We start from the raw sequence: 21078 nt of genomic DNA on the forward strand, positions 1-21078 counted from the left end.
TGGACAGGGAGGGATGGATTGTCTTCTGGAATAAAGATGCTCCCTCTTGATTTTCTCCCATTCAGCCCTGAAAGAGGATAAACTGAGATTTCTCAGACAAAGCTGATGTTGTTTCCTCGTTGGAGAGATTCTTGGCACTTAAACAAGAAAAAAGAGAGCAGCACCCCACGGTTCATTAGTAGGACCCTGGGAGATGTTTCCTCACTGTCAAACTATACGTAAGAAAACCAAGAATCTCGTCTTTTCTGGCCTGCTGAGAAGAGAGTTGACTGTGCCCAGGGTATCAGGATCCCATCCCAGTGAGCTTTAGGGTTGTGCTGCCCCAGCTGGCAGCTCTTTTCCACTGGCAAATGTTTGGATGGATCTAACCATCTGAGCCACACACAGGACCTTTCTCCTGACACACACGTGTGGGCTCTGGCTCAGGCCGGCGTCTCATATTTGGCAGTTTCCTCTGGCGCAGCGGGGGCCCCTTTCCGCGGTGAGGCCGAGCTCCGTCTGGGTAACGCCGCAGCCCCTCCGCCGCATCTGCAGGGCAGCTGTCCGGCACTCGGGGGCAGAGGTGCTCGCCGTGCTCCCGGCAGGCCCCTCTCCTCCCTCCCGCAGCCTCAGCCACCCACCGCGCTGCTGCCCACACACTCATCAATATTTAAACACACACAAGCAGAGCTGACCCACATCATCACACACTAACCTCAAAGCAGCCAGTTCAGGTCCTGCAATGTACAACACTGACGATGAAAATCAGATAGTTGTTGTTGTTTTTCTGCTCTCCTACAGTGAGAAATTAGTGTTTTTCCTCCTCTGAGCTTTAAACGTTTCCTTCTGTCTTTTTCTTCCTGTCCTCTTCTGAATGGTTGGATTAGTTTTTCTCATTGTTACCTAACATCCCCGCTGAATTAAGTTTCCATGTTGTTTCCCCTCCCTTTGAGATTTCTTCATCAGCTCAAAGTCCTCTCTCTACCAGCCGAGGGAGAGTATTTGCAGTGGATAAAGGGAGTGAACTTCATCTCTCAGGTATCCGTTTGGTTTCATGTGTTTGCTCACGTTTCTGCTGCCTTTCTTCACGCGCCAGCCTGTCTGGGCCGATCAGGACTAACGAATGGGCTTCAGAAATGGCACAGGATATAAAAGAATCCAGCTCCATCTGCAGGAATCTGTGGGGAAGAGTGTTTGCTCTTGAACTGGAAATATGGCATGTGGTTAAGGAGGCAAATCATAGGTATAGCTTTGTTTTTTAAGCCCTCACATAAAATCTATTCTTACTTCTAATACTAATACTCCTACACGAAGTCATTACTTCTCCACTATCCATTAACCAAGCAATGCTAATAGCTTTTCCTATAGACTGTGCCTCTTATTATTGCTCTCTGGATATTATCTGGATAGATGGGCCGCTGCGAGTAAACAGTGAGGCAACATTTGCCTTTACACAATATGTGAGTTTGTATCATGATCTCATTACTTTCTTTCATCTACTCAGTTAATTTGAAGCTGATGCTCCTTTAATCTCAAGTAAACATTACAATGTGTGTCGAATGTATGAATTATAGCAATATATTTATAATTGATTCAAATTGTCCTCGTAAGTATTTGTTACAAAATGTAATACACAGCTTCAGTAAGAGTGATTTTATTGTTTGAAGCTTTTATCACCTTGATAAAAACACAACAAATATAGCATTCCTGTTGACGTAGTTGCCATGGATAATAGAGATGTGATGTAAAAAATTCTAACACAACATACTAGATACGTTATTCCCAACCTTTCCCTCTTCCAGTTGGCCTTTAGAATAGACCCCCTCTCTGATGTCAGTGGAGCTAAATGCTGGTGAACACACCCACCCTCACCAACATAAAAAAGCAGGACCCTAGAATAAAAACGGGGCCAGTTTCTCATGTGTGCTCTAAATTCTAGAAAGTGTAGAAAGTTTTCTTTGATCTGCAAAATTAGCTTTGACATCTTCATAACAGACAAAGCCTAGGAGCCTGTTTTGATATCTGGCAAATCCCAGTTTGAGAACAGAGCTAAATTATATAGAAACGGCTTTGTTTTCATATATGATTAAAAGCATCAAATGACTCTTCAGTGATTGTGAAAGAATGCTGAAACATGTCTTCATATGAATACATAGCGATTCAGAGATTTGGTGTTATGGAGGTGTCATGGATATTCATTATGGCAGACCTTTCAACCACCCGTCATCCATCCCCACTTCATCCAGGTGAAGCTCAACAATGGGAGAAAACCAAAGTACACTGGTCATCTCTCCATGACAAAAAACATACACAGAGAGACAGTCATTCCCGCATTTGAGCAATTTATGGTCTTGGAAATATGTCTTTGAATAATGAGAGAAAAATCCGCACAAGCATGGGGAGAACATGCAAACTCCTCACAGAAAGACAACAACCCGGGCTTGAATGGGGATTTCGCCTTGAGGCGAGGGTGTTTGAATTAATTGTGAAACCTTTTAATTCTGCATTGCTTTTTATTTATATTTCTTTACAATACACATGTGCATTTTGTAATTCTATATGGTGTTTATTGTTGCTTTGAATGTTGATAATTGCATCAAGGAAAATTAAACAGAATACCTTATATGAGCAGTTGATTTGAATCTGGTTTTTAAAAAATGGTTCGAAAATTCCCCCAGGGATTAATAAAAGGTTTCTTCTAATCCTTGTAATCAAGTACATTTTAAAGAGCGTAACATTAATCATACTTGAGTAAACATGTACTCCTGCTCAGACTGGCTGAGCTGCTCTGGATCTGCTGTTTCACAGCCTTGATTTAAAGTTACGTGGCATTTCCAGATGTGCACACAGATGTGCATGGAGAATACAAACACCTCTCTGTGTGAATGGGCAGGGGGCGTGGCTGTGTGGGTTTACGGCGTGACGTCAAAGCACATGAGTTGCGGACGTAGCGTGGCAGTGGGTGAAAGAGTCACGTGAAGCTGTCTAGTATGCAGCGCTTTTTCCGTTTTGTTTCTCATAATAAAACTTCAACGGCGACTAAAAGTGGCACTTATGTTAGTCTGTTAACATTTTAAATTATTCTCCGGGATACGATATTGGTAAATTACAATATAAGAGGCATATTTCTCTGCTATAGTGAATTTATGGCCTCGTGCTCCTTTTTATTTTGGCGGTAAGGGGAAGTTCCACTGCGCGTCAGTGATGCTATTGACTGGAATCCACGTTTTACAGGAAGTAAAATGTTTCAGCAGAGAAGAGTAGACTTTACTGAATGAAGTGAAAGACAAACCTCCTTTCTCTCCGGACTCCCTCTGACAGGACTGAGCCGCTTTACGCTCTGAAAGGGAAACAAATCCAGTACGTATTTCACAGACGCGCTCCGAACTGAATTGGCTCATTTGTCGCACGAGTTCGACTCTCTTTAAGTCCCGGCTTTGATTTAGTGGTGCGGAAATCAAGGAGGCGTTTCTTACACAATAATAGTTTCTTGAACAAAAATCTTGGAGTTGTGTTTTCTTGCAACGGTAATTTATGGATATTATGCCAAAGTCAGAAATACACTGCAACTGTGGAAGTGTTCATCCTGAAGAGTTACTCTTTGTTGTTTAACTGGTGAGATCTCTAATACAGAAGTTATCCTAATATACAACATGCATTTAATATATAAGACTAAATTAGAAGTTACTTGTTCTGTATGGATGTTGAATGTTCCTGTCTGTTGTGGTTGGTGAGAGCCTGGCTCTGCTGACGTGGAGAACTACAGAGGATTCATTTGCCAACCTGACCTGTTTCAGGCGTGGTCAGAGGTGTGTAGAATAAACAGATCTCAGGTGAGATCTACAGCTCAGCTCCAGTTACATCACAGTTTCAATATGTGTTTGACTCAAACAGGGCCTCAAGATGAGCCAGAAGGTGCTGGTCACAGGTGGAGCGGGCTTCATTGGCAGCCACTGTGTGGTGGAGCTCATTGAAGCCGGGTTCCACCCAGTCGTAATAGATAACTTCAGCAACGCTGTAAAAGGTAAGGACACTTTCCATATGCAGAGGTAATGAATAACTTCCAATCTGATCATAAAATTACTCCTTCATAGTGTTTACATAATGTCATCATCTGTGTGTGTGTGTGTGTGTGTGTGTGTGTGTGTGTGTGTGTGTGTGTGTGTGTGTGTGTGTGTGTGTGTGTGTGTGTGTGTGTTGTACATCCTGTAGCTGATGGAGAAGGCGAAGACGTGCCAGAGAGCATTCGCAGGATAGAAAAGCTTTTGAAAACCAGCATTGAGTTTCACAAACTAGATCTTCTGGACAAACCTGACCTGGAAAAGCTCTTTGAAAAGGTTAGAAAGCAAAGACTTTGTGTGGTTCTGTTAAATATGATACTTCTGTGCAAGTGCACAAATGGCAGCCCCTGTCTGCTTACATGTGAAATCATTGTTGTTTAAACAGAATATATCAAAAGTAGAGAAGAGCACCTTTCAGTGATCTTGTTTTACTTGTCTGCCTGATATAATCCAGGGGATTTTTTTAATTCCACCCCAAATTCTGAAATCACCATAAATAAATAAAAATGGCCTTATTCTTTCCATCTGAATCATTACTCTTAAAACAAAATACCTGCATAATCATTGTAAACACTGCCAGTGCAGTCCATCTGGCAAATATCTGTTCACTGCAAACAAAACTCCAAAACATGCTGGAAGGAGTCAGGACTGTGAGGGGCATCATAATCCAGATGGTTGGAGAGTGAAGCTGATTCACAGGTGTATCATACACCTCATTGCACACTCACCGATTGTCCCAAGTAATCAAATTTCTTGTCAAACAAATGCACAGTCCAGCAATCATGGATCTCTCCAGATTTGCTGGCTTTGATTATAGCACTCTCTGTCCATGAGCCACCGATGATTAGTTCATGTGTAAACTACAGACCACTCACAAAACCACTGGCTGTAACTGGGACTTTAGAATTATTGTTGATATTTACAAATATCTGAAAACAGAGAACGAGAGAGGTCACTGCAACCACACTAAAACTAAAAATGCTGATATGATTACTCATGCATCTTCTGCTGATAACCAGCTTTTTATTTTTTTATTTTTTTATTAAGAGCTTTTTAAAAAAATGCTTTTATTTTCTCCTGGAAGTCCCAGTTAGCTGCTATAGATAATCAAATGGTTAAAAACAATGTACCTCTGCTGTTGGTGTATGAACCCCCCCCCTGTCCGTCTCTCATGTGTGACTGTATATCTGTTGCAGCATTCTTTCAGTGCTGTGGTGCACTTTGCTGGACTGAAGGCTGTCGGGGAGTCGGTCGAGCAGCCGCTACGCTACTACAGAGTGAACCTCACCGGCACCATGAACCTGCTGGAGGTCAGCTTCTGTTTGCATTTCATCATCTGACCTGATGCGTCCGTTCCCGGTTAAATGTTCACCTTAATCTGAACCTGTGATTGTTTCTAAACTAAGACCGCGCTCTGCTTACTGTTCTCCGTATGTGTGTTTTGCAGGTGATGCAGGCTCACAACGTGCACAATCTGGTCTTCAGCAGCTCGGCCACAGTGTACGGAGACCCCCAGTACCTTCCCATTGATGAGAAGCATCCTGTGGGGGGCTGCACCAACCCCTACGGCAAGACCAAGTTCTTCATTGAGGAGATGATCAAGGACCAGTGTAAAGCTGAGAAGGTGATAATCACACAGATTTAGTCATCCACACACAGTACAACGTGCGTCATGATTGCTGTTGTCCGCACAGGACTGGAATGCCGTGTTGCTGCGTTATTTCAACCCGATCGGAGCTCATAAGTCTGGAGAGATCGGTGAAGACCCTCAGGGTATCCCCAACAACCTGCTGCCATACGTCGCCCAGGTATGCAAACTCTCTGTCAGATACACGGCTCGATGGGAATTGGAGAGTGCATTTTGCTTGATTGTAATTTGATAGTGTTTTTAGTGCTGAAAAGTTGCAAATCCACACACATCAATGCAAACCCTAAATTCCAGCCAAGCAGCAGAGTGCTCCCTGAAGGTCTCATTGGGAACACAATGGCCTAAATCGGCATCTGAAGGCTCGACACTCAATGATCAGCTGCAAAAGACCCAGAAAACAGAAATAAACAGTCTACCAAGCAGAAAGTTCTGGTGTTACAGTAACCTGAACAGCTTGTTCAGAACAGCGTTTTTCTGTCTGCAGGGAGACATAGTAGCCAAAGATCTGCATGCTTTGAGAAGCCAGTGAATGTCGTTCAAAGCATAAAATAGAGACAAATGGACTCAATATCTTAACATATGCATGTGTTAAGAAAATTATAGCAGATAATCATTGTGTCGGTGTTGTCCAATCTGAGCACTGCGGGGTCACTGCCCTGTTTCAGATGTCTCCCTCCTTCACCACACCTGGTTTTAAACAGCGTCTCGTTTTTGGGCTTTCTACAGAGCTTCGTTAGCTATATTCAGATGTGTTGAAGAACAGAACCCTGCACTGTGTCATCTGATAATCCACCATTTTTCCATGTTACTCACAGGTTGCCATTGGGAGGAGAAAGCATCTCAGTGTATTTGGAAATGACTATGACACGGTCGATGGCACAGGTAACACAGAAAGTCTTCAGACTGCTGCCTGGAAGGTTACCTGCAGCTGTTTATATATCTGAGTGAAGCTCATGTGTTGAAAACCACTCCAAAAAGCCTCTGTCTGTCATTCCAGGTGTGCGGGATTACATCCATGTTGTCGATCTGGCAAAGGGACACATAGCAGCTCTGATGAAGCTGAAGGAGAACTGCGGGTGCAAGGTACATTTGGAAATAGAAAAACTGTGTCAGTGCATTTTTTAGTTTGTGCAAACTCATGGTATTTATGGCTTCTCTTCTGGCTGTGTGTCTGCAGGTTTACAACCTCGGAACAGGAAAGGGCTACTCTGTGCTCCAGATGGTGAAAGCCATGGAGAAGGCCTCAGGGAAAAATGTGAGGCACAGAGAAATGTGTTGGTTTTTCTTTAAATCCCTGTTAGAGTCGGGATCAAGGTTGTCGAGATCAAGCATGGCGAGTGTGAAAGTCTGTGTCAATATTTTGGTGATGCCACTCACCTTTCACCTCGTTTGTCTTTTAGATCAAATACGAGATAGCCCCTCGTAGAGACGGAGACATCGCATCCTGCTACGCCGAGCCGACCCTGGCCGAGAAGGAGCTGGGCTGGAAGGCTGACTTTGAACTGGAGAGAATGTGTAAGGGCAAACGCACAACACACTGCACACCTCAATTCATCCCACCTGGGACTCCTCCGAAATGAAAATGCATGTAGTTTGTCAAACTACTTAGAACTGTACAAATCCCGCCTCACCCCCTGTAATCTAGCGGTGTAATCTCTTGCATCTGTTTCCATGTAGGTGAGGATCTGTGGCGCTGGCAGTCCAACAATCCCACTGGATTTTCCAAAACTGCAGCCTCTTGATGCCCCCTCTCCAAACTGCTTGTGGTGAAATCCTCTTTTGAATAGCCAAAGCGAACCGGCAACCTCCTCATTTTTGCACATGAAGCAGTGGAGAGACCTCAAGGGGAGCTGGAGTCTTTGTGTTTTTCTTTCATTTTATCTTATTTTCAACCTTCTTTGTTTACGTGCTCTCATTTCTAATCTGTGTTTTCTGTTCGTGTATGATGAGTAAAAATAAATTAATTTTCCTACAGAAGAAGCTGAAGCCTTGTCTTGTGTTGAAGAATGACAGAAATGCGTTTCAAATTACACCAGAACGCTTTGATTGCAGGAAAATAGGGCTGATCTGGATGAGACACGCTTCATAGTAAAATAGGGTGAGCATGACAGCAACACTAATAAAATGTCAAGCCTCTTTTAATGTCAGGGCAAATTAAAGAATTGAACAGAAAATCCAGTGTAAATACTGGTCAGTTTGGAGTAGGCTTATTTGATATGAGGAGTAAACCCGTTCTTCCTGAAGGTGGGCTGCATTTAAACGGGGCACTGGGGCTTTAAATGGCTCCTTGAACCCTCGGGCACCCAGTTAATAAACACCCACGTCAGCAGAGCGCTCCAGTCCTCTAACCGGGCTTCGGTCTTTAGGGCTGAGCAGGAAGTGCCTGACTGTGGACCCTGGACGAGGAGGGGGGAAGGCTGGGAGAAAAACAATATAAAAATGGATATGGTGGCAGATCTGGGGGCGAGCAGACTCTACCGGGCGCCGGGTGAATCCAGTCACCAGTGAGTATATCGATGGGTTTTTTTTTTTTTCTTTATTATGAGTATCATTAGGGTGGGTACCACGGCGTGGGGCGTAAGCGGGTCCTGCCTGCACCTCTCGCCTGGGAGAGAGGCGCTCCGGCCGGGCAGCGGCACGCGAATCCTCCCCGGCGCTCGCTCGCGCTCCGGACCTCCGGCGAGAAGTGGTGGCGGCGGCGGAGGGAGGCGGGGGTGGTCTCCAGGATGAAAACGGGCGTGTTAGCGCGTCGTGTCCCCGCAGCGCAACACAAAGATAAAAATACGCGTTGAGTGCGTGTGTGTGTTTTTTCCTCCCAGCCCCGGCTCGCTGCGTGCTCAGTTGCGGGAGGTTTGCCTTGTTTTTTCCATTGTGTGCTGGCTGGAGCCTGAAGTGGGCGTCGCTCCAGGACAGGCTGGGCTGCTCCTGGTGCGCCGCTACCCGCTTTTCTCTCGCAGGACTGCAGCACTCTCGACTCGGTTTTTGTAGGTCGAACGGAGCCTGGATTGGAGCCGGGTTGGGGGTCGGGGGTGGGGGGAGGCTCGGCGGGGCTGGCGGACCGGGTTTCTCCGGCCCGCGAGGCGCGCGGGAGGGTCTTGCGGGCGGGCGTTGCGCCGTGGGTTGTCGGGCGCTGCGGAGCCTGTCAGTGAACGTCGCATAGCTAATTAAAAACGAATGCGTGCATTTCGCAAGCTGCATAAAAGACTTAGAAATGGGTCAGTTTAAAACAATAACTATTGTCCGGAGGAGGTTGCGGCAGATTTTATGCAATCTTTGGAGAGGATGTCCGGTTGCAGTGTTTTATTCCCCCAGGTTGCCGCCAGCCGTCTGGTGCGTTCGGAGACACCAGAGGTTACCTGAGCGCGTCAGTCCGGAGCCCTGAGGGACTATTTGAGGTTTTGTCACCCGATGCAGCCTGACTGGAGCCGGGTGTCACCCATTAAAACATGCTCCTGACTGAAGCCCCATCCCGCAAATCACAATGCTTGAGGAAGTCAGGTGGGAGGGAGGGAGTCCGGAGCAAAGAAGGAATAACTGACAGCTACATCTACAATCTGCTGCTGCTGTCTGTTTAGGTTATGTGGTTTGTATGATTATTTAACTAAATACGCTGTTAGAGCAGAGCAGTCACCCTCCTTTAAGTTCAAGAGACGCGTTTGACCTCCAGAGGGCGAAACCAGGAAAAGAGTAGTAAATAATTTTAAAATTTAGGGGTTTTTTTTGGGACAAATCCAAATATTTTATTTTGTTTCTGTACTTATATCCATTTTGAAAAGGTTTGCATTTATTTTTTTATATATGAAAGACAACTAAACAAGTTAAACATTTTTAAGAAAAGTAATTTCAGCATCACAACAATCTACAACAATGCCCCTGATATCATTGAAATCATTGAAATCTTTTGAAAAAAAAAATCTAATCCTCAATTTGCTGCATGTTGCAGCTTTCCTCAGCATGCCTATAAATATGCCAGTCACAGAGTGGCTTTGATGCTGATGCAACTTCTTCAAAAATTGCAACTAAATGAATTAGACATGGCAGTTTCTTTAAACAAAAATTAATTGTCTCTATAATTTTTTTCATATATTTATATTCACCAAACACTCTAAACTGGGCACCTGGAGGGATGGTTTTAGCCCTCAGGATGTATGTTTGATACCTTGTGTTAGAAAATCATTTGTCATGACAGGAGTCAGTGTTTTCCACCTCAATATGGAACATTTGTGTCTGACTGTTTCACTTCAAATAATTAGAATCCCTAACATCTGCAAGCAGTTTCCTTGCCGTGCAGTTCTTTCTGTGCTGCGCATTGATTGTACCGTCTTGTCTCCTGCAGGCAGCCTCAGCGGTGGTTTAACACGGCAGACATCACAGTGGCTCACCAAAACAACTTGCTGAAGCAACTCAACCACCAGCGCCGCCAGGAGCTGTTCTGCGACTGCAGCGTGCTGGTGGAGGGCCAGCTCTTCAGGGCCCACCGCAATGTCCTGTTCGCCAGCAGCGGGTACTTCCGCATGCTGCTGTCCCAGGGGCCCGACGGGCTGCCCGACTCCGTCAACGCCACCTTCGACGTCTTCAGCCCGGAAACCTTCACCGTCATCCTGGATTTCATCTACTCTGGACAGCTGGACCTCTCCAGTCACAACGTGATCGAGGTCATGTCGGCGGCCAGCTACTTGCAGATGAACAATGTCATCAACTACTGCAAGAACTTCATCAAGTCCTCGCTGGACATCAGCCTGAAAGACGAAGACAGCGAGCGCTGCCTCAGCTTGTCCGAGACGTGCAGCTTCACCAGCGGGGCAGGAGAGGAGTCCTCGGAGCAGCAGCACCAAGGACCCTGCTCGGTCAGCCCGCCGCCGGCGCTCTGGACGCGGGACAACTCCAGATCCCAGTCCAGCTTCATGGGGAAAGACCCAGATCTCGACGGTTCGGCCTCCACCCTGGCCACTAATCCCAGCAGCCCCGCTAACGAGCTCGGCGTAGAAGCAGATGACCTGCAAGACCCTCAGGACCCCCTGTACACCCTGCCCGGATCGGAGCGTCGACGCGGAAAGGGGGCGACCAAGAGGAGGACGCCCAACAGCTCTCGCTCCAGCCAGCACGAGGACCTGGACATTCAGGAGGCCAGGACCCAGAAGGCTGAGAAGGCAGAGGAGCTGTACGCCACGCTGCCACCCATAGTGGGTGTGATCGGACACTTTAACAAAGGTGTGTTTGGATGATGAAGGAAGTGAAATGAAAAAGTCAGGGGTTTTTACAACTAGAAGCTCTTATTTCGGTCTCCCGGCCACATAATTCACTAAATGAGCAATTAAACACTTAACAGGCACCTCTGGATCGAGGCCAAATATAATCAAGGACAGTCTACTTGGCAGAAAAAGCAAAGAGAAACATAAAGACAGTCAATTGAGTCGCAGAAAACTCAGGGTTTGAGTCTTTTTGATTTAGAATTTTCAGAAGTCTCACTAAACGTTGAGCGTGAATCTGCTTGTTGAGGGAGGCCTTGGCTCTTCAGAATAGATAACATTCTCTCTCTGCCTCTTTTGCAGACTCCAACCCCATTATGCGCTTCAAATGCCCCTTTTGTACACACACCGTGAAGAGGAAGGCAGACCTGAAGCGTCACCTGCGCTGTCACACCGGGGAGAGGCCGTACCCGTGTCAAGCCTGCAATAAGCGCTTCACTCGCCTCGAGCATCTCCGCAGCCATTTTGAAACGGTTAGTCGAGCCACCGCCTCCAGCTGATGCATACAGGACGGTGACGGACAGTTACATTAATGTTTCCTTCTATCTTGTGCCGTTTTCCGCAGATCCATCAAGCCAGGAAGCTGGTGTGCAGGAAGTGTAAGTGTCAGGTCACAGAGGAGACGGGGCACGTGGTGTGCGAGGGAACGCGCCGCTACCGCATGTGCACCGCGTGCATCCAGGAAGTGGGCTGCGACGACATCCCCATGGAGAGTCTGGAGGGGTCCAACGAGGAGCCGGCCCTGCTGCTGGGCGTGGACGGGGAGGAGGAGGGGGGCGGGGACTCCAAGCGGGGCTGGATGGTGGCCGACGAGGACGACCTGGCTGAGGACTCGGGGGCCGACCTCATCATCCAGCAGGTGGACGACAGCGACGAGGAGCTGCAGTAGCGCGGGACCAAAGCGTGTGCGTGCAGATGCAGATGCATGCCCAGATGTGGACCATGTGTGCGTTGAAGCCATGCAACGACTGATTGCATTATGTATGGGATCCTGATTTAACACGCATTTATATAGATATATTAGTTGTCTATTAGTTCAATACAACTGGAGTCTTTCTTTGACTAAGATTGTTGACCTTTGTGATGAATGGGAGGCTTTCTGTTAAGCTCTTTAAAGATATGCAGTAGCATGCATATTCAGTGTTTCCGTTACTCCAGCTATATTATACATGCATGAGAGAAGTCTACACCTTTTCCTACATTTTGGACTTTCTAATTTTAAGCAAAATGAAGCGACATGAACTGAACGAAGGTCTTTTTCTCCTCTTTTTTTTTTTCTTCCGGTGTCGCACAATTATGGCACTTTTATTGTTTGTTTATATGCACTATGGCAAGCAGTTATAATTTATTTGTTTTTTACTTTTTTGACACATTAAAAGATATTTTTATACAATTGTTTCGGCGTCTTTCATCTTCTGCTTCAGATTTTCACTAAATATATAAAATAAAGACTATTTGAGTAAATATAAAGTTATAATTGAAGAACTGTGGATGGTTTTGCTTAAACTGAAAAAATGTAGAGGAAAGGTGTTTTGTATGAATACAATACATATTCTTTGTTGAAGATCTTTTCTACTTTCATAAAATGCTTCTAGGATTTTTTGTTATCCCCGGTCGCTACAGTAGCCAAGACTTCAGATTGCAGGTTTGCTCCATGACAAAGTTAAATTAGGGATCGGTTACAATTTATAGGTAATAAAGTAATTGTTTTACTGGTCCTGCTCATTTGAGATCAAACTGAGCTGTATGCGGCCTCTGAGCCAAAATGAGTTTGACCTCCTGCTGCCGGCTGTATAAATGTCTCGAGCAGATGCTCATTAATCTTTAAGGCAGAGACTGAGATCCATGCTGATGATTATCATACGAGGTTTCTTAGCTGTGGAAGCAGTGAGGATGCTGCTAACATGAAATATGTGGAATAAAAATAGGATAGAACGGCAGTCCCTTTATTATTTTTGATAAATACTTTTTGAAATTATTTTATGTTCAATTTCTAAACATATGAAACCTTTAAACTAGGGGCGTCAAACATGAGGCTTGTGATCCAAAAGTGGACTGCAGGAAGGTCCAGATCAGCCTGCATAAGGACAATGAATAGTATGAAAACAGGAATATATTATTTGTATGCTTATATTGGAAATTAATACAGAACAAGTGGCTAAAATTCCATTGCAAATGTCTGTTGACAAACTAACTGACATTTTGACAAAATTCTGGACAAGTAGAATAAAAATAGTTATCACATGGTTGTTCTGCTGAGAAATACATCCAAGTAGATCATTTATACACAGAGAGAAACTTCTGCAATCCATTGTTGTATTAATTTTTTTGAACATGAAAAACATTCAAACATAGAACCATACTATAAGCTAAACACATAAACACAAAACATCGAACAACAGTGAGAGAATCAAAATTAGTTTGTCCTTTTTTCATGTAAAAAAATGGACTGACAACAGAAACATAACAGAAACAACCAGTAGTATATTAATATAAATAAAATGAAATAATGTTAATAAAGAAAACTAAGTAAAAAAGTAAATGCATAACTAAACAAGGAAGTTTCACCCCATACATGGAAACACTGAAGCTTTTCCTTGTAGTTCTTATTTTTATGTTTTCAAAATAAAACAATCCCCTTAAATTATATTTTCCCTCTCTTGGATTAAGCATGCCCTGAATATTTTCTTGTAGTTGATTATTCTTTGCTTTAAAGATAATTTGTGCTGTTTGATATGCTATTTAATCATGGAACTTTAACACTATTGGAAACTGTGAATTTGTGTGATCCCGATAAGCTGCTCTGTTTATAACCCTAACTGCTCTTTTTTGAATTATGACTAGTGATTTTAGAGAACTCTTCCAGAGAGTGATAACATTCCTTTTAGCAGTGATCTGTATTTTTTTGTTTGTTTTGTTTTCTGATGTAGTTTAATGATCGAGAAAAGCTGCTGAGTGTGATCTAACATTACAGACAGAAATGTCCCAGCTTTTTCCGTCAGAAACACATCTGATGCATCCCCAAGCTGCATTTGAACTTCTTTGTGCCCTCTGTAATTTGTGGTGCAGCAGTTGCTCTAAGATCACTGAGTGAATCTGGGCCAGGAGTGTGCAGTTTTCCTGGATTAGAAAACATGCATATGAGTGTGACCTTCATGTGACCTTCAATGCCCCTATTCATTAATTGTTTGCGAGATTGTCTCTCTCTTTCCAGTAAACCACCTGAGAAGCTTTTCTAGCTCAATAATTTGAATTTCAATCTGAAATATTGAGAAAAAGGGAATGCTAAATAAGTCATTTCATGATTGTGGAATCGCCACTTAATAGTTTTGTGTGAATATTAGCTACTTTTTATCTAAATGTGGAAGTGGATGCTTTGGTGTTACTTTGTATCAGTTTTGGAAGACTTTCTAGAAAAAAAAGTCTTGTAGCATTAGACTCCGGCCTGCAGATGGCGCGCGTGTGGCGTCTTGTCCCGCTGTGACGTATCCACGCGCCCGGGAACGCGGTGACGTCAGCGCGGAGGCTGGACCAGCATGGCGGCCGTCATGAGGCTTGTAAACAGAGGAGCTTTAAACTCGGCCATGGGGCAGCAGTACCTGTTGTTCAGCTCCGCAGCGAAGCTCCAGGCCGTGAGTGTCCCCCCTGCTTTTACTGCCCGACAGTTTGCACTTCGTGTGCGGTGGGAGAGCGAGGTTTGAGCGCGAGCTGAGGGCGTCCTCTGCGGGTTAACGCTAGCTAGTTATGTGAAGGAGGTTAGGCTTGGTGTGTACATGTGCATTATTTCTAACAATATCACGCTGCATGTTTACCTGTATGCATATTTTCTATAGGTTGGTGTCAGAGCGGGTCAAGCTCTACCAGAGAGGGTGAAAATAGTGGAGGTGGGACCCAGAGATGGTCTTCAAAATGAGAAGGTAAATAACCAGTAAACATGATGACACGCTTTCATGTACACAGTGTGTCTAAAATGTTCATCACTACACCGATCTGTTTCCACTCAGAGCATCGTGCCCACAGAGGCTAAAATCAGTCTCATTAACATGCTGTCAGAGTCAGGACTGCAAGTCATCGAGGCCACCAGCTTCGTGTCTCCAAAATGGGTCCCGCAGGTGAGTGGTTTCTCACAGAGCCAGTCATATGGAAAGTTTGGTCACACCCCTGAAATAAGGAATGAATAGGGCTGGTTTTTCCTCTTTGATAACTGGTTTCTATCCTGCAACTGTCAGATGGCAGATCAGATGGAGGTGATGAAGGGTATAAGCAGGAAGCCGGGAGTGTCCTATCCAGTCCTCACGCCAAATCTCAAAGGATTCCAGGCTGCTGTGAGTGTCCAACATTTTCCCATCAGGCCGAAAGGGACTCTTTGATTGCCCCTAACCAGCTGATGAAGGCTCAGGAAGAATTTATTAATCAAAAGAACATTTAAGTACATTTCACTGTGGTGAAAGATCACAAGTTCAATCACTCTCATGAGACATAACACATGAGAATGCACAAATTGTTCCAAAGCAAAAAGAACAACAAACATGTATTTCTAAAAATAGATTTAGTCAAGGTGACCAATATTAAGTACAGTTCTAAATCCTTCATCGGGGTCATGTTTATTTTTATTTTTTGATGTGGCCTGCTGTGTAAACATGATAGTGACACATGTAGTATTAAGAAAAGTGGCAAACCTTTGTACTCATTGCCAATTTTTTTGTGCTCCTATTTACTTGCAGGTAAAGGCAGGAGCTGCTGAGGTAGCCATATTTGGTGCTGCATCAGAGCAGTTCAGTAAGAAGAACATAAACTGCTCAGTGGATGAGAGTTTACAGCGCTTTGACGAAGTCATGAAAGCTGCGAAGGAGGCTGGCGTGCCAGTTAGAGGGTGAGATTCTTGGCTTCGTCTTGACCGTCAGCAAACCTTAAATCATCTGAGCTGCAGCTAAGCTCTTGGCCAGGTCTCATCAGTGTTTCTCATCACTGCAGTTATGTGTCGTGCGTTGTCGGATGCCCGTACGAAGGCAAGGTGGCACCAGAAAAAGTTGCACATGTGAGTGCTGACATGGAACAATAATCCGTACATACCCCTTGGATAAAAGTAACGTTTTGTTGCTCCTTTGTATTGCAGGTCGCTAAGCGTCTGTACTCCATGGGCTGCTATGAGATCTCACTGGGTGACACCATCGGAGTGGGAACGCCTGGCAGCATGACTGAAATGCTGGAGGCAGTGAGCAGAGAGGTGCCGGTCAGCGCCTTGGCCGTGCACTGCCACGACACCTACGGCCAGGCTCTGGCTAACATCCTGGTAGCCTTACAGGTCAGAATTAGGTCGAGTGATGAGAGCCAGAAACACCATTAAACACCTTTATCAGTAGTTCTTGATTTGTTGTTGTCTTCAGTAATCATAGGAGCTTTTTCCCCCCCTCCAGATGGGGATCAGTGTGGTGGACTCATCAGTAGCCGGGCTCGGGGGCTGTCCCTACGCTCAGGGCGCTTCGGGGAACGTTGCAACTGAAGATGTTGTTTACATGCTAAATGGACTCGGCATTCAAACGGTAAGAAACTGCTGCCAAATGAGTGTAAACACCCAGACCAGCTCTAAAAAACAGCACAGCCCAAATACGTCTGGAGGTTCTTGCAGCGTTCGACCTCAGCAGTTTATCTGCTGCTCTGTGCAACAAGACTTTCTAAACTTGAACATTGATACTCTCCACTGCAGTGTTGTTTTCGTTAACGATGACGACGACGAAAATATTTCGTCAACGACCCTTTTTTCCGTGACTAAAACGAGACGTGACGAGCTAAAAATATCTCTTTAAAAGACGGAAATGTGACGAGACGTATCTGTTATTTTCGTTAACGAGACGAAAATGTCGGTATTTTGACTTTCAAAATAAATGAAAACAAATGCGATTCCCCCAGCCAGTTCACGCAGATCGGCTGCTTTACTCTGAAAATATCAGCAATTCTCGAGCTGCTTCCTGCATGCCTGCACTGCATGCGCCGGCGCACTAGAGAGTGGGCAGCAACTTTCGCCCGGGCTCGGCGGGAGGAAAAGATGCAGCGATTTATGGATGTACTTTAATCAGAATCCAGCAGAAAATAAAACAGAACGCCTCGTAGTGGGAGACGGAGGATCTAATCCAACTGTTGACTGTTTGTTCTTACTGTGAAACTGCAATAGGAGCCCACCACTAATTAGTGAAGATTTTTCCCCAAGTACCGAATAAATCTTTACTTTTTCTTGTTCTTTTCTTTTTTAAAAATAATCCAGGTGTTGTCTTATTTTGAAGAAATGTAATTTCACTCTTATTTAAAATTAGTATAAAGAAAATTCAGGTAAGGAATACTTACAAAGTTTATTAAACTCAAGTTATATTTGTCATTTCAGTTTTGAAGACTTCCAAGTGTTTCATACCATCAAGTTTACCCAAGGAATTAATTTAGTTTATTTCAGTTGTTTTAATGGTAGTATTTTCCTCATAACCATCTTAATATTGGTGTTATCTCTCCTCCAAAAGTAATAACAGGCAGTTACTCTGACCAGTTCAAATCAGTAACATAGAAACATAACAGACCAGTTTTAATAAAAGATCTCAGCCTTTATATCAGTATGGACATCATAAAAATAGCCTGAAAGTATCAGCAAAACTCCTATTAGTTCTCTCATTCTGTCTGCAGAGCTCATATAAGCACTGCATTGAGGTTGTAAAGTATCAAACTAGTCCAGTTATTATTTAATTCACAAGGAATCAATGTGTTATGATGGTTTTGTGCCATTTAAGTATATTTTATTATGTTTGTTTGGTTTAGAATTTCCTTTGTCTGTCTTTTTTCTCATGTACTATTGTTTCAGCCTTTTTTTTATGACTAAAACTGGACTAAAACCCGTTTGGTTTTCGTCGACTAAAACTATGAAGTGTTGAAATGACTAAAACTAGACTAAAACTAATGAGCATTTCGTCCAAAAGACTAAGACTAAAACTAAATCAAAGCAGGCTGCCAAAAACAACACTGCTCCACTGAATTAGAGGTGACAACTACTGCTAAATTTCAAGATATGACGTTATCCTGTGCCAGTAACTTTAGTGAACCAAAGATAACAAATAAACTGTGTTAGTCATATTCATGTTCAGAGGAAAAACGTAGCATTTGCATATGAACGTGATCATGATCACTTCCTTGTGAGTCTTTATTGATTTGATACGATGATGGTGTTGATGTGATTGTCGCGTCTGTTTTGTTTGTTTTCTTTTTACTGCTGTTTTTATTGGCAGCGGTCACACTTTGTGATGTTGTGAAAGGCATTCAGTTACATTTTTTTAATAGTTTCAGGTGATTTCACACTTATACACAACTGTGACAATGGCTGACCTGGAGCTGCTTTTATTCCCAGAACTGCCCTTCTTTCACATTGGGATGATCAAAAGTGAAAAGTGTAGCAAACGCAAACAGAATGTTACATAAATTAAAACTTGCAGCTGATCACATAATTTCATGTGATTTAGAGTCACTGGAAAAATCACTCCAAATATTCCTTGAGTGCTTTTAACTTAATGTCCAGCAATATTGTGTGACTCCTATTTATGAAATTAGTTCTTTTTGGCATGACCTTGAAAATGACGCTGGAGAATTAACGAGACTAACGTGATCTTTTCCATATCTGAATATGTCTCTGTGGTTGGTCTGTCTCAGACTCAGGATGAGAAATCACAAGTCTCTTGTGTCTTAAAAGGGATACTTCAGCATTTTGGCAAATTGGCCCATTTAGCGCAATTCCTTAGTCATTTCGAACAGCATACTTACTTTTTTTGTGAGGGCGAGCTGTTGTTTATTCAGAGGCGAGTCGGGGAAGGTTTTCGGGACGGACACAATGGAAGTGAATGGTATTTTTGTTCCCCCTCGTCAAACTCATCAAATACAAAATCCAACAACCCCAAAACACTTTGGTGGACACGTTATAATCTGCACATTCACTACGCTGTGAAATATTAATGCAAAATTATGAGATTGAGTTGTTTATGCGAAGATTGCTAAGACTTACTAAACATGGCGTCTGGGCGTAGTGATTTGAAAAGAAAAAGTAGTTCCCAGTATTTGCTTCAGTGTCAAAACGCTACAATATTATTTGTTGGTGTTCCACAGCGTAGTGAATGTGCGGATTATAACGTGTCCACCAAAGTGTTTTGGGGTTGTTGGATTGTGTATTTGATGAGTTTGACGAGGGGAAGCAAAAATGCCATTCACTTCCATTGTGTCCATCCCAAAAACCTTCCCCGATTCGCCTCTGAATAAACAACAGCTCGCCCTCACCAAAAAAGTAAGTATACTGTTCAAAATGACTAAGGAATTGTGCGAAATAGGCCAATTTGCCAAAATGTTGAAGTATCCCTTTAAAATCGTGTCATACAGTGTGAAGGTTTCTCACAGATGAAAATTGCCTGATTTTTGCGACTGAAGCTAGATAATCTTGTGACACCACACAGTGTTATGTCTGATATGACTACAACTACTTCTTATAACCAATAAAGGTGCAACAGATGATGACCAAACAATGAAAGCTACAAAAACACTACACCGAAATATTAATTTGCTGATTTCCATGGAGGAAAACTCTGGACTTTGTCTATGTTCTCCATTTACTTAGAAATTAAGCTTTTTCCTTGAAGATAAATGCAGCTGGGGAAAAAACACGTCATGCTGAGTTCACTTTATTTCTTTATTTCCTGAAGGCACCGGTTGTGTACGTAGACGTTAACAGGATATTGTTAATATCGCAGTAGGCTGCTGTGGTCGTCGTCTCTTATACGATGACGGTTGACGTGCAGTCAGACTTACTGTATTGAAATCCACGTCACACAGCAGGAAATAAACAATAAGACTGACTTAATATAGCACAGAGCTGTAAGTGTGAACACAGTCTTGTATCTCCCCCTCCCCCAAAACACCTGATTCAGACAACTGGCCTCATTACCAGTTTGGAGTTTGACGGCAGGCCTTTCGTTTCAGTCAGGTGCGTCAGAGAAACGAGGCATTTCAAGTATGCAGGGCAGAGGTGCTGGAGGAGCAGGATTGAGAAACACTGCTTTCTGATGCTGCCTTTTCTGTTGTGCTTATTTAAAAGCAGGTTTTGTGTGGCAAAAGGTAATGACTTGATGACCGCACAGTGCAGAAGCAGCGTACATCAGCCAGTGGCAGCTGTTAAGTTTTGGTTTAACACGATGAATGATGAAGTCAATTTTTAATCATACAATTTTTAGGGGAAAAAAATGTCTTGAATTTCTTGAAAGTGTCCAAACTTACCACACCCGTATGTGACCCTTCTGACTACCTGCTCCTTCCTCAGGGTGTGGACCTCTCAAAGCTGATGGATGCAGGAGCTTTCATCTGCCGAACCCTCAACAGGAAAACCAGCTCCAAAGTCGCCCAGGCCACCTGCAAGCTGTAGAGACAGTCCAGACTCTGGTCTCCGTCACAGCCTGTGAGATAACTCAGAGCCTCTGAATGGTCACTTCTTCTTGTCATAAGAACGATGAGTTTGATTTATCGTCCGTCGTGGATGATACTGACTCTTCCTCTCACTGGATTATAACTTACACTACATGATAGCGTTGCTGGAACGGTGCCTTATGTAAAAATCACAGGAGTCAAGCTGTCGCCCATTTTTAACGATTTGCTTACATTTCTTTGTGGGCATTGGGTAAACCAAGCACACACATAGTTTATAGTAATAATTTATCCAGTGTTAATGTCTCGAGAGACTGGTAAAACAAAGCCGAGGTGTTGTTTTGATTTCTATCTGCATGCAGTGATCACCGTCTTTACAGGGACCCTGTATTTACCAGAAGCAGATGTGAAATGGTACGGGCATTGTGTGGGAGAAAGTGTGGATGTGAAAGAAGTTTAAACACCTTAATGTGTGTAGAATCCATTTGTTAGTTTCTTTTTAATTTAGAGATGGCCTTCTTCATATTTAACATGTATCGAGAGATTTTTGCATTGTGTAAATAAAATATTTTCTGAATGGAAATTGTCATTTTTCATAAATATGCCTGTTTAAATGATCTACAAGGCCAGAAATACAGCCTGTATGCAGTGTTTACTACTGTTTGTACAATATTGCATTTTATGTAAAATAAGCAAAATGCATCAA

The 21078-nt window shown here is 43.6% G+C and overlaps 3 protein-coding genes across 5 annotated transcripts; all 3 read left to right on the forward strand.

Moving 5' to 3' along the window:
- The first annotated feature begins 929 nt into the window (after positions 1-929).
- gale (UDP-galactose-4-epimerase) lies at positions 930-7665 on the forward strand. 3 transcript variants are annotated; one of them, XM_030116834.1, is made up of 12 exons: positions 3219-3339; positions 3715-3788; positions 3874-4003; positions 4192-4316; positions 5237-5350; positions 5488-5664; positions 5735-5848; positions 6504-6570; positions 6686-6771; positions 6866-6943; positions 7089-7203; positions 7366-7665. In XM_030116834.1, the coding sequence occupies exons 3-12, from the start codon at positions 3883-3885 to the stop codon at positions 7428-7430; spliced, it is 1062 nt and encodes a 353-aa protein (XP_029972694.1). In that variant the 5' UTR covers positions 3219-3339; positions 3715-3788; positions 3874-3882; the 3' UTR covers positions 7431-7665. The 3 variants fall into 3 exon arrangements, with proteins under 3 accessions (XP_029972692.1, XP_029972693.1, XP_029972694.1); XM_030116832.1 differs by lacking the exons at positions 3219-3339; positions 3715-3788 and adding an exon at positions 930-1017; XM_030116833.1 differs by lacking the exon at positions 3715-3788 and having other exon boundaries at positions 3208-3339.
- A 371-nt stretch (positions 7666-8036) lies between these two features.
- zbtb8a (zinc finger and BTB domain containing 8A) lies at positions 8037-12228 on the forward strand. The gene is made up of 4 exons (XM_030117664.1): positions 8037-8192; positions 10025-10899; positions 11241-11410; positions 11503-12228. The coding sequence occupies exons 1-4, from the start codon at positions 8128-8130 to the stop codon at positions 11824-11826; spliced, it is 1434 nt and encodes a 477-aa protein (XP_029973524.1). The 5' UTR covers positions 8037-8127; the 3' UTR covers positions 11827-12228.
- Positions 12229-14442: 2214 nt separating this feature from the next.
- On the forward strand, positions 14443-20965 carry hmgcl (3-hydroxy-3-methylglutaryl-CoA lyase). Its single transcript, XM_030117157.1, has 9 exons — positions 14443-14569; positions 14771-14854; positions 14942-15049; positions 15167-15262; positions 15662-15810; positions 15912-15975; positions 16054-16242; positions 16355-16480; positions 20272-20965. Exons 1-9 carry the CDS (start codon positions 14474-14476, stop codon positions 20371-20373), a joined length of 1014 nt encoding a protein of 337 aa, XP_029973017.1. The 5' UTR covers positions 14443-14473; the 3' UTR covers positions 20374-20965.
- The last annotated feature ends 113 nt before the right edge of the window (positions 20966-21078 follow it).

The sequence above is a fragment of the Salarias fasciatus genome, chromosome 19 (genome assembly GCF_902148845.1).
Source record: "Salarias fasciatus chromosome 19, fSalaFa1.1, whole genome shotgun sequence".
NCBI classification, from domain to species: Eukaryota; Metazoa; Chordata; class Actinopteri; order Blenniiformes; family Blenniidae; genus Salarias; species Salarias fasciatus.

Excerpts from the sequence above, each read along its gene's own strand:
- zbtb8a (XM_030117664.1), top strand. The coding sequence starts at position 8,128 with ATGGATATGGTGGCAGATCTGGGGGCGAGCAGACTCTACCGGGCGCCG. Across the intron at positions 8,193-10,024 it reads CCGGGTGAATCCAGTCACCA|GCAGCCTCAGCGGTGGTTTA; the intron begins GTGAGTATATCG and ends TGTCTCCTGCAG. Across the intron at positions 11,411-11,502 it reads TCCGCAGCCATTTTGAAACG|ATCCATCAAGCCAGGAAGCT; the intron begins GTTAGTCGAGCC and ends CGTTTTCCGCAG.
- hmgcl (XM_030117157.1), top strand. The coding sequence starts at position 14,474 with ATGGCGGCCGTCATGAGGCTTGTAAACAGAGGAGCTTTAAACTCGGCC. Across the intron at positions 15,811-15,911 it reads GCTGGCGTGCCAGTTAGAGG|TTATGTGTCGTGCGTTGTCG; the intron begins GTGAGATTCTTG and ends TCATCACTGCAG. Across the intron at positions 16,481-20,271 it reads ATGGACTCGGCATTCAAACG|GGTGTGGACCTCTCAAAGCT; the intron begins GTAAGAAACTGC and ends CTCCTTCCTCAG.
- gale (XM_030116832.1), top strand. The coding sequence starts at position 3,883 with ATGAGCCAGAAGGTGCTGGTCACAGGTGGAGCGGGCTTCATTGGCAGC. Across the intron at positions 4,004-4,191 it reads CTTCAGCAACGCTGTAAAAG|CTGATGGAGAAGGCGAAGAC; the intron begins GTAAGGACACTT and ends TACATCCTGTAG. Across the intron at positions 6,571-6,685 it reads TGACACGGTCGATGGCACAG|GTGTGCGGGATTACATCCAT; the intron begins GTAACACAGAAA and ends CTGTCATTCCAG.